The 12288-nt window shown below is 45.0% G+C and overlaps 1 protein-coding gene across 1 annotated transcript in view; it reads left to right on the forward strand.

Annotated features, from left to right (window-relative positions):
* The window catches only part of LOC105098455 (ectonucleotide pyrophosphatase/phosphodiesterase family member 7), a 32249-nt gene extending 20051 nt beyond the window's left edge, over positions 1 to 12198 (forward strand). The window contains exons 3-6 of the mRNA XM_031471190.2: positions 3588 to 4214; positions 6588 to 6825; positions 9581 to 9662; positions 11961 to 12198. Of these exons, the coding sequence (XP_031327050.1) occupies positions 3588 to 4214; positions 6588 to 6825; positions 9581 to 9662; positions 11961 to 12198 (1185 nt within the window). The remainder of the gene's footprint in view (positions 1 to 3587; positions 4215 to 6587; positions 6826 to 9580; positions 9663 to 11960) is intronic.
* Positions 12199 to 12288: the final 90 nt, after the last annotated feature.

Genomic DNA, 12288 nt, shown 5'->3' on the forward strand with positions numbered 1-12288 from the left:
CCCTACCCCCAGCTTGGGATATCTGTAAGGAAAGTGCGTGTGTTAAGAACACAGCATGAGAAAACAGTTTCAAGTTGGGAACATCTGAGATTTAACATGTAAACAGCAGGATATGCAGGGCTGCCTAAGTCCCTCACAATGTCATTGTCAGCTTATTCTAAATAATAAAATAGCCAAACTATGTTCTACACAATGTTAGAAATTTCATCCTTCCAGTCAATTCCATACTTCAGAGTAAAGCCAATTTATATGTAAGTTAAATAAAGTACCATCATTAAAAGCTAAGAATTAGGTCTAATGCCAATCAGAAATGCAATAAATAAATATTAGAGGATTTGCAAGTTAAAGCAACCATAGAAATTCTATTATCAGAAAGGAAAATGTGTTACCTGTAGAGGGTACAAATAAGATGATAGAACCCAAAAGAGAAAACATTTCTGTGAGTATTTCCATAAGTTAACCAAGAGTGAGAATAGGATGGGTTTTGCACCCCTAAAAGGAGATATGATTCATGCATTCATTCAACACGCATTTAATCAGCCATCAGCACTGACTCTGAGCCAGGCCTGTTCTAGGTCCCAGGAAAAGTGCAGTCAACAAGATCAACACAGCTCACCTTCTAGAGGAGGGAACTAGATAGTAAAAAAGTAAGCAAATTAAGATAATTTTAGATTAAGAAAAGTGCTTTGGAGAAAATAAAACAGGATCACACAATAGAAAATGAATGCTTGAGGGCAGAAAGGACAGTATTTCACCTATAGCTGTGGACAGCAGAGCTTCTGGAATCTTGCAAAGTATTTCTTAGGTCAAGCTTCCTAAAAGCAGAGCCTGAGGCAGGGATGCGGTGCATGTAATGTACTGAGGGAGAGCTCTCAGGAGATGGGAAAACTGACAGGGCAGGAGAAAAAGCTGAGTGAGACGAGACCCCATATGGAGACCAGCTTCAGCCTGATTCCATGGGAAAATCTGGTGAATGAATTGCGCCCCCATGTTACACCACCCTGAGGCCAGGGAGCTGGCTTTTTGTCCTCCTGTCAATCACTGGCCATGGGCTGCTGGGGATAGAGGAGCAGTACAGGATACCTGCCCAGGTGAGGCAGGACTTGGCCACGTGGCAAGGGAATTCTCCGTAACATGGGGCAGCTGAGAGACATTAGCAGGCACCCTCACAGAAATGGGTATGAGTGCACTGGCCCAGTAAAGGGATCTGGGTGGGGCATCAACAGCATCCCCTACAACTTCCAAATTCCTTCCCTGTTTCTCTTTCTCTCAAATGGTACATGGGAAGTTTTAGTATTACACTTGGTTATACTTTTCTGCTCATTTGTAGGCCAGATAGATACCCACAACCCAGGTGCCATTATCCCACAATTCTTCTCCATAATTTATTCTCTGTACCAGATCGCACCATTGCACCAGCACCCTCTCTTAGTTCTACTAAAATTAATGAACTTTAGAGTGTTTTTCAGAATACCTACATCTTAGATGACACAAGAATTGTCACAGAATAGCTCTCAAGTTAATAGCTGAGATGAAGGAAAGTACTTGCTCCCCAGATAAGCAGGTCAGTCATCCATGAAACCAGAAATCTATCGAATGCTTACTCTGTGCCAGGTCCTGGTTGAGTTGCCACTTTACAACAACAGAAACTATTTAGTAGGATGTGTCCACCTTATTGTTAACTCGTTGGTGAGTGCCCATAAAATTATTCTCTTTCCTAACAATTTTACCAAGCTTTGTCAAAAACCACCTTTCTCTTGGGGAACAAATCACTTAATATTTTCATGACTTTGAAATCACATATATTGTTAAAACAGGCTCCTTTTCAGTCTGAAGACTCAGGTCTGCTCATGGTAAAACCTTCATCTTATATCCAAGTCAAAGCCCTGCTACTCAGCATGCTCCCTACCCTCACCACAGACCCTGGAGCAGAAGGAATATGACCTATGGTCTACTCTCTCAGGTCCCCCACCCCTCTTTCCCTGGTTTACTCACTGGAGACAAGGAGAGGAAAGAGACAGCAACTCCTCTTATGACAGCTTGCAGGGAGGCCATGGCCCTTTTCCTGGTGGCTGTAATCTACTGCCCTGCCTCGTTGCTTATGATGGGACATAGAGGGTGAAATTCACTGGGCTCCACTGACAAGGGTCTCAGGGTCAAGCAGCAACCCCCAGCCCTGCCTGGGCCTTACAAGACTCAGACACATTTCATGGCTGACCCACCCCATTCCTCTGATGTAAGGAATCCCATCCCCCCTGTTGCAGCTGTTTCTGCCATGAATGGAGCCCCCAGTCTCATCTTCTTTCTACAGACCCCAACCTTGAGGTCTACAGGCACATTTCAGACACACCTTCAGTGCCCCTCCAGAGACAGAAACTAGAGGAAATCATCATTGCCCCCTCTTCTCCTGACCATGCCGTCCAGCCCCAATGCTCTCTGTTCCTCTCCGGGAAAAATAAAAGCTATGCTCACTGAACACTTCCTAATGTGCTCTACATGCATTTAATCCTCAAAACCACCCCACAGGGTGGCATTAACATCTCCATTTGACAAATGAGGAAACTGATGTGGAGAGCATCCAAGTAGGAGAGAAAAGATAAACCCAGGCAATCCAGCATCAGGCACACCTTTAACAACCCTTTGTCCGCCTCTGGTTGGGTCGTCAAGCCCAGTGTCTCGGCAGATATCTGCACAGGGAATAAGATGACAGTCTCCCCTTATTGCAAACACCCCTGAAGTTTATAAGCATTAGAGACAGGAACCAGTTGGGCAGATTCTCCCCTCTCCAACAGCCCCATAGGAAGTCCCCAGATCTCATCTCATTGACTCTGACTGGGACATGGATCCAAGGCTGAACCAACTGCTGTGGCCAAGGGATACAGTATCTCCTGACTGGCCAGGCCAGAGCCACAGCCCATCTGTGAAGTCTGACATGGAGCCAGCATATCCCAAACCAGGCATGAGTAAGAGCAAGGAGGAGAGCTCCAGGGGAAGTCAGGCGCTCTGAACCAGCAGACTGGGGAGTGGGTGCTGACAGGCAAATATATTAACGGTCCATTGCACACATCGGGGAAGGCCTGTGGGTGGCTAGTTATGTCTAGAGGCCAAAACACGGTGCCCAACACTTTATCTTAAAGTTACCTGGATTAGTCCTCACAAAAATCCCATCATCAACTTTTTGGCATTTTACAGGTAGAAATAGTGAAGCACTAAGAGATTAAAGAACTCACTCACCATCACCAACTAAGAAAGTGCCATTTTTCCTCCATTCTAAGGGATCTTTTTTTTTCATTTTGCCGTCCCAGAAGTTGGAATGCATCTTCGAATTGCTGGAGTGTTGTGGTTTCATTGGCAGCATTTTTCTTCATAGGAGCCCATAAAATAACGGCACGTCTCACAACTAATGGTGTTTTAGAGTCCATAAGATCCTGGTGACACCAGCAATGACACCAATCCTATCTGACTCCAAAGCCCACATGTTTTCTATGCCTCTGGACTAGGACAGGGATGCTGACATGTTGGGCTTTGCACATTATGAGAAAGACATGAGAAATGACCCTGATGGGATTTTCTTCTTGCCCTTGCAGGGGAGGAAAACAGCATCATTCCACTATCCGGGGGGAGGCGCCACGTACAAAGGGGAGGCTGTCCAGCGGTCCCTGGTGGAGTCATACACCCACCCGAACAGCAATGAGACAGAGTGGAGGGAGAACATTGATATCGTCATGAACTGGTTCACCAAGGAAGACTTCGACTTCGTGACTCTGTACTACGGAGAGCCAGATAGTGTGGGACACCGCTATGGGCCTGAGACAGAGAACAGGAGGGTGATGATTCAGCAAATCGACAGGACCATTGGGTACCTGGTGGAAGCCATTGAGAGGTACGGCTTGACAGAGCACCTCAACGTCATCATCACATCAGATCACGGCATGACCACCGTGAAAAAGAAGCCCAATGTCACTGAGATCCTCCTGACCGACTACATCAGCTTCCAGGACTTGGTCAAGTTTGATATCGTGGACTACGGCGGTTTTGGGATGCTCCTGCCCAAACCAGGGCAAGAGGAAGTGATGTACCAAGCACTGAAGAATGCACACCCTCACCTCAATGTCTACAAGAAGGAGGAATTTCCGGAACACTTCCATTTTGCCAAACACGAGCGGGTCCTGCCAATTGTGATGTACGGTGACTCTGGTTATAGCATCAGTGGGGTAAGTAGACTCTAGAATGAGTACCAACAATCTTGGATCTGGGAAGCAGCCACTAGGGAAGGACAGGTCTGAAAAAAAATCAAAACATAAGGGTATGCATGATGAGTTGTAACCCGGGGCTTTCTAAGTGTTCCTCACCCCCCACCCCACATCCCACCCAAACAACCCTGCCCCAAGTTACCATTATGCAATGATAATGACAAACATCCCTCACCAACGTTAAATGTCCAAAGCTGCATTAAAAATTCAATATGAGTTACTTCATTTTTTATTCCCAACAACTCTAAAGATAGATGCTCTTATCTCTCCATTTTAACAAGGAAGAAACAAAAGCTAGAGAGAAGTTATTTGGGATTAGAAGTGTAAGGCCTATGTGTTTGATCATTATGCACAGATCACCAGGAGATTCATCCAAAAAACCATCTGCTAGTTCCCATTTGCATATATCAAAAAAAGGCAATTCTGTTCACAGAAAAATTTATGCACAAATGTTCATAGCAGCATTACCAATTGCCCATCAACTGATGAGTGGATAAACAAAATATAGTCTATCCATACAATGAAATATTATGTAGCCATTAAAAGAAACAAAATACTGATACATGTTACAGATTGAGTGAACCTTGAGGACATGATGCTCAGTGAAAGAAGTCAGATACAAAGGACCACATACTGTATGATTCCATCTAAATGGGATGTCCAGAATATGCAAATCTATAGAAACAAAGCATTGGTGGTTGTCTAGGGCCAGGGGAAGTTGGGGGAAATGGGAGGTAACTGTTGAAGGGTACAAGCTTTCTTTTTGGGGTGATGGTAATGTTCTAAAATTGATTGTGATGATAGTTTCACAACTCTGTGAATACACTAAAAAATCACTGAATTGTATACTTTAAATGGCCTTGTGTGGTGTATGAATTACATCTCAACAAAGCTATTATGAAAAAAATAAGCAAACCTAAAGAAGAAAATATCAAAATCAATGTTAATTGTGAGACATAAGTGAAGTGTTGCTGTTGTTATTTTGTTTTGTTTTTTTCGTTTAACTACCAACCAACAATTCATGGGAGAACAAAGTTTAGGTGATGTTTAAACATCACACGACAAAAGACCATCTCAGTTAAATCTTGAAGAATCCTTGTCTAAGGCTGTGGACAAGAGCCAAACATATTTATGTTTGCAATCTGTATACTCTTAGTTTGCTACAAGTCCAGAGTATAACAGGTATGGGAAAACTCATAAGGTAATTGTTTAATGTTGGTGGAAACATTCACAATAAAATGCAGCATCTTATTGGTATTTTGGAATCCCTCAAGTGGCACGGAGCTAAAGCCTTACCAAGGAGAGATTCCACAGTCACTGGCCTCTGTAAACCTGGTTCATGACGTAACATGTTGGGAGGGATGTGAAGACATTTAATGGAACAGTCACATTCCCAACGCCTGAGGGATAGGATGCTGTGATCAGTTTAATCTGGCAAACGGACTGTTAGGCAGAAAATCCTCTGGGTCTCAACGCTCTCATGGAGTCCACTTCTCTGATTCCCTCTCACCTGCCTGCCTTGATGTGCAGAGCAGAATGGGCATAACTCTTCTCTCTTCAGGAGTGAGGAGCTTGCAAAGCTCATAAGGCCATTATCACTGGGCACTTGTTCTTAAAGGGCTGCTTCATGGCCTTAAAGGCCATGGGACTGGTTGTTTAGCCTGAACTGAACATACAGGTCCTTTCTATGTTTACCAAGCCAAATATGAGACCAACTTTTCATATACAATGTCTTACATGCCAGAATATCTGTTGTTCCTAAAAAATATATAAACAGTGCTGTGACTGATACAACCTCATCATTTGAAAAGGGGGATAGACAAAAACCTACTTGGCATTCATTAAACAGTTACCTACAGTCCTAACTCCCTCTTCTCTAATCCCTCTCCTCAAAAAAAAAATATATATATACACTTTTGTGTCATAAGAAACGTACCTAGCTCTAGAACCAGACAATCTGGGTTCAGATACCTGCTCCAACACTGGCTACTTCATGAGTCAGAGCAGTTTTCTCATCTGTAAAATGGGGATGATAATGATAGTACCCTCACTTTACAAAGCATTCAGAGCGATTCATGGTTCACAGTAAGCCCTCTATGTTTGAGCCTATTATGATTAAATTATTATCTTCTTGTTGTTTCTAATGGGCATGCTTTCTTTATTCCCTTCCTTAAAGTCTTTCATTCCTTCCCTCTGCTACTGCAAAAAGCAGTCTTTCCTTGTCACTTAAGTTTTCTAAAGTTTCCTAGATCCAACAAGCATAACATTAACTACAGAACAGTTTTTTCCGGGGATTGGAATCTAAAATTGCTGGGGTTTTTTTTTTTTTTTCAGCAACTTATATTATATTTTAACAAAGGAGATCATGGCTTTGACAATGTCTATATGGACATGAAGACCATATTCAGAGCTTTTGGGCCAGATTTCAAGAAGAATCACCTGGCTGAGCCTTTTGACAGCATCCACATCTACCCCCTCATGTGTAAGCTCCTGGGGATTACCCCTGAGCCCCACAATGGCTCCCTGGCAGTCACCCAGGAAATGCTTGTGGACACTTACAACCAGCAGTCAGGTGAGATACAAAAGCAACCGCCAGAAGATTGGCAGTGTGGTCTGTTCTGTCCTGAGATAGAAAAGATTCAAAAAGGGGTTTCTTGAATGGGGGAAAAGTCAAGCAGAATAATCCTGTTTCCTGCCAGCTTCAATGCCTCCCAGTACAACATTATCAGCAGCTCTGAACAGGTAGCAGAGACATGGATCCCTCCATGTGTTAGTGACATTTTATATCAGTGCCTTTGGGGCAAAGGAAAGTTCTCCATAGAAAAAGTCAAGTGATAATCCCTTTGAGCCTCAAAAATTGTGTGCAGTCTGCCCCCAGATGCCCCTTGTAGATTCCAAAAAGCAACCCTCTTTCAGCAACTCTGTGCATGCTGGTTCCTGGAGGAAAGCTGCTCACAGTGGAGGAGCGAAGCCTGAGCCCTCCACTCATGGCTGGAAAAGGGAGCAGGGGTTCCTGTAAATGAGGCTGCTAATTCTTAAAACTTCAAAATCCTAAATCTGGGCGATATAAAGGAAGAAAAAAAGCATCTCTGGGAATTCAGTGTTTACAAACACTGAAAAGCCAGCTTTTCTTCTGCCAGGAGAGACTTAGACACTGCCTGCTGATTTATCACATGCTTAGAGCAACCACACTCAGTTGAAATGGAGTACAAAGAACAGCTTCCTGCACCCTTTTCCCTTCTTCCAAGCCACTGCCCACAATCTTCTTGTGAATTTACAGGAAGCAGGCTGTTTTACAGAAAATGAAGTAAATGAATGAGAGTTCCCTAAATTATTGAGAATTTCTTTTTAAGTTTTAGAGTTTTGCTACAACTATTTGGCCCCTACCCCTGTCCTGCAGCCCACTGGGAGCCTGGGGTGAGGTGTGTTTGACCATCAGTTATTGATAAGCAAGACATCCCACCAACTGATTCTCAGCTAACTGGCTTTTAGCAAATTGGTCATTTGGCAAAGTGGTCATTAGGCAAATGGGTCATTTGGTGAATAGGTCGTTTAGTAAATCGGCTTTCAACGACTCGCCCTATGAGATTTCTCTACAGTGAGCACTTTCTTGGGTTAAATGTACGTTTCGTTTCCATAATTAATATTCACTAGCGCCTGGATGGGAAACATCCCAGGGACCCAGGAGCAGCCTCTTGATAATCATATCATTTAAAACTGTCTGATTTTTTTTAACAGGAGCAAAGATGCGGAGAGCATCTGCTCTCCAAAACACAGCAACTGCTCTCAGTGTTGTCACAGGAGTTCTTGCAGTTCTGTTTGTTGCTGGTGTGACATTCACAGTCATTAGTCGGAAAAAGTGAGTAGTCTAGAGGGTTGTTTGTGGTTAATCAGTGCACATTGCAACTATCCATTTCAATCACTTCCTGAGTGCCTCAGGAGTCCAGCACTTTGAGACCGGAGCAGCCTGGGCCAGCTTCATGGGCTTGCAACCTGGGCCGTTGTACGGGGCCCAGGGCTCAGATAAGTCCCCGGTTTGGTTTGATCTATAAAATCTTGAATTTTTTAACAAACACATTTTCATCTTACACTGAACCCCCAAAATTACGTTCTAGTTGCATTAATTTCCTAGCACTGCAATAACAAAGTACCACACACTGGATGGCTTAAAACAACAGAAATTTGTGGTCTCACAGAACTGCAAGCTAGAAGTCTGTAAGATCAAGGTATCTGCAGGGCTACGAACCCTCTGAAATCTGTAGGAGGGGAATCCTTCCTTTCTTCCTCTAGCTTCTGGTGTTTGCCAGCAATCCTTGGCATTCCTCGACTTGTAGACATGATCTCTACCTCCACTGTCACACAGCCGACTTCTCCCTGTGTCTCCATTTTCACATGATGTTCTCTCCTCTTATAAGGACACCAGTCATGGGATTTAGGGCCCCCTGTAATCCAGTCTGACCTCTGCCTAACATAATTATATCTGCAGAGACCCTATTTCCAAAGAAGGTCACATTCCTAAGTGCCAGGTGTCAAGACTTCCAGCATCTCCTTTTGGGGGACATAATTCAACCCATAACACTGGCCCTGCCACCAACCAAAGCATTATATGGTCCTGGTATACCTCTTTCTACTTCTTCATAGTTATATCATGAGACTGAGCCTCCTTATCCCTTATTACACCCAATCCTGACCATTCTTCTACTTTCACAGAGCTCCTGTCTCAACAGCACAAGGGCCTCCTGAACACTATAAACTGCCCAAGGAAAGTCAGAACTTTACTTAACCTTATCTCCATTACAAAGCCCATGTTTAGCATAATTTATATTTAAACTACAAAATTTTCCTGTAAGTTGAAACATGACCTATAAAGGTCTCTACACCCCGAAGCAACATTTTAGAAAGAAATCAATTGGTTCTTTTCTACAGAAACCATTAGCCATAGGAGAGATAAAGGAAAAACTTCAATATACTGACTGAAAGGCCATGCCCACAGCATAATTTCTAAAAGGCAAACATTCCATACAGTTAAAATGCATTATTATTATTATTATTATTATTATTATTATTATTATTATTATTATTATTATTATTATTATTAGCCTCAAATCCAGAAATTGAATCTTTACTATAACATGTGCACATAACATCTCCTCTGCACTGGCAGGGCTGCTCTGATACATCCTAATGCTTCTCTCTACATCACCACCACCTGGAATTTACACTTTTTATGTTAAACAGCAGTCCTAATCTTCACTTACACCTGAACACACCACACCTGTGAGGCCCATGGGCCATTACAAATCCCTTCAGTGCCTTGATCTTTCCAGGTTCAGATCTGAGGTATGACTTTATGATCTTTGTCCCTCCCAAGAGCCCATACATGAAGATAACGGTATCTTCTGTGTGCAGGTCAGTGATGTGGCCCACTCAGGGTCCTTGCCCAATCTGCTTCCTGTCTGTGGCATCAGGGAGGCTGGACCAGCCTAGATCTATTCCTGTCTTAGTATAATATCATGCAGTATCACTGACTCTGGTGTTGACTGCATGCCCTTTTGCTCCTCAGAGGAAAGGTAATTAATAGCTATTATGTGTGTTAACAGAAAGCTCGGTATTTATGAAATTAACTGACCAGTTCCCACTGGCTGTCACTGTCTACTGCAGGCAGAGAGCTGATCAAAACAGCAGAAGTGAACCAGTACGCCTGACTGAGCTCTGACTTCGTTCCTTCAGGACCAAGACTCAAATGTCATATGTCAGGTGTTTCTACCCTACTCAGAGGATTTATGCAACATCTCATACCCAGAAACTGTTAATTTTGGGTAAAAACACAGCAATAGCCATAGCATACCCTCTTTATTTAAATCAAGTGTTGATGGAATAAAACACAATCACTTTTTGTGTCAGATCCTGTGCTCACGTGGTCCTGGTGGACAAAGAACAGATGAGAGAATAAATACATTGAGTTAGAATTAATTCTCCTCTCTTGTTCTCATACCTGAGTAGGGCTCATGTGTTTCTCATCTGAAAGGGGTAATAAGATTTCATCTGTGCCCCTCATCTACCTTCTGCAAGCATATTTAACAAATTAGCTCCCAAGATGCTTCCACATGAGTTTTATTAGAGACATGTAAACATGTTAGATTTGGAACACAGTTCAAACTCCAGAAGCAGTACCATGCCTTTCACTCAAGACATAACAAGGTCAAATGGAAGTAATTTTTTTTTTCCTCATCCCCACTGCTGTACCACCCCACCACCCCCAGGAGCTCTCTTACTCTTCTTCTGGATTCCTTTCCTTGCCAAGTCAAAACTCCCACTGTAAGCCCTCACAGTTCCATGTGCTCACCGGCACAATACATATTACCATTGTGCTTCTATATTTATCTGCATGATAATTAGTTCAATGCCCACTTCCCCCATGAGCCCCTGAGCCCCTGGAGGGCAGGGAATCACTCCTGGTTTTTCTCACTGTTGCATCCGCAGTGCCTGACAGTGCCAGACACATAGCTGGTACTTATAAGTATTTGGTGAACAAAAGACTCTGTGGATGGATTAGGGACAGACTCAAGGACTAGGGAAGCCGAGGTCCGGCTTTGTGTTGGCGGTCATTGAGAGGACGATGAAACAGAGGGTAATCATCATTAAATCTGTTACACCTGTAGCCTGCCTTCACCACTCAATCTCGCTTTAATTATTGCTACAAAAGACTTGCAGGTCCTCAGATATCATGTAGCCTAAACAATAGGATGTTTGCCTGGGTTGTTTTCCAGGAACTTGGGGTCAGCTGTGTCCACTTCCAGCTTCTTAAGACTGGTTAGGACCACTGGCTGTCCAACTGGGCATGCCTGAGTGTCTGCTAGGTGACCTTTTTATGTCAGAGGGTCAAAAACTCCATCCTTAGAAATGCTATTTTCTGGACAAGGGTCCCTTGAAGATGCCTGTAGCTTAGTTGCGCCTGCGAAAACGATCATTACCTCACCTTTTTATTTCCCATCACCTTACCCCACAACCCCACATCCCAGACCGCCCTGCTTCTTTATCCCATAATTAGGAGGGAGAGAGGGCAGATTTGAAGTTCATCCTTTGGTCTCCTCTCGTGGCTGTCCCGTGAATAAACCCTTTCTCTGCTACAAACCGCGGCGTCTCAGCGTTTGGCTTGCTGCACTTCTGGCAAAGGAACCTGGCTGACCCCGGAGCTTGACCCGGGGAACCAAAGGCTCCTCACCCCTTCCCCGTCCTCGGAGTGTACTTCTGCCCACTGTTCCACGGCAGGATCTGTTTCAAGAATGCAGCCCTGAGAGAGAAACGTGAAGTGGAGACCACCGGACTGTGTGCTGACTGGATCCCATTAAGGCCCAGATATAACCTCTTAAGATTCTGGCCGGCGGATGCGGACAAGTCTTGCAAGTAAGGTCATTTGCTTATCAAAACCGCCACCCACCAATCTGGGGGGGCCTGCTTCTTGGGTCTCTCCTTGCCCTCCGTGTCCGGGGCACTTTGCAAACCAACACCTTTACCTGAGGGCACTTTTCCAAGGACAGAAAGGGCAGCGACAGCCTGAGCCCACCGGCCCTGAGACCTGAGGAGACCTGCGGAGGCTGCGGCCGTCAGGCTCCCTCCCGCCCCGGCGCATCCCACAGGGGTGAGGGGAAGGCGAGGAAAGGCTGACTGGACGACGCGTCTGCCCATATGGCCTCTGCCAAAAAGACCCTCGAGGTGTTGGAACAGCGAGAAAGATTACCTGGCCCTCGGCCTGACTGGACGCTCCCCGGGAGCCTTCGCTGCCCCGCCCAGAGGAACCTGGCGCCAAATCCTGACTCCGCCCACCGAAGCCCGGTCCCGCCCCTTCCCGACCCTGGGCCCGCCTCCCGGGGCCCCCGGCAACGCCTGGGCGGCTGCCTCCTCAGCACCTCCTCTCGCGCCACCTGCTGGCACCGCCTCCTGAACCCTGGCTCCCTCCCCAAGCCCCGCCTCCTGAGCTTGGCGCCAGGCTCGACACTCCCAAGACCCGCCTGTCCCCGCCCAAGGCCTCGGA

The sequence above is a fragment of the Camelus dromedarius genome, chromosome 24, assembly GCF_036321535.1.
Source record: "Camelus dromedarius isolate mCamDro1 chromosome 24, mCamDro1.pat, whole genome shotgun sequence".
In the NCBI taxonomy this organism is placed as follows: domain Eukaryota; kingdom Metazoa; phylum Chordata; class Mammalia; order Artiodactyla; family Camelidae; genus Camelus; species Camelus dromedarius.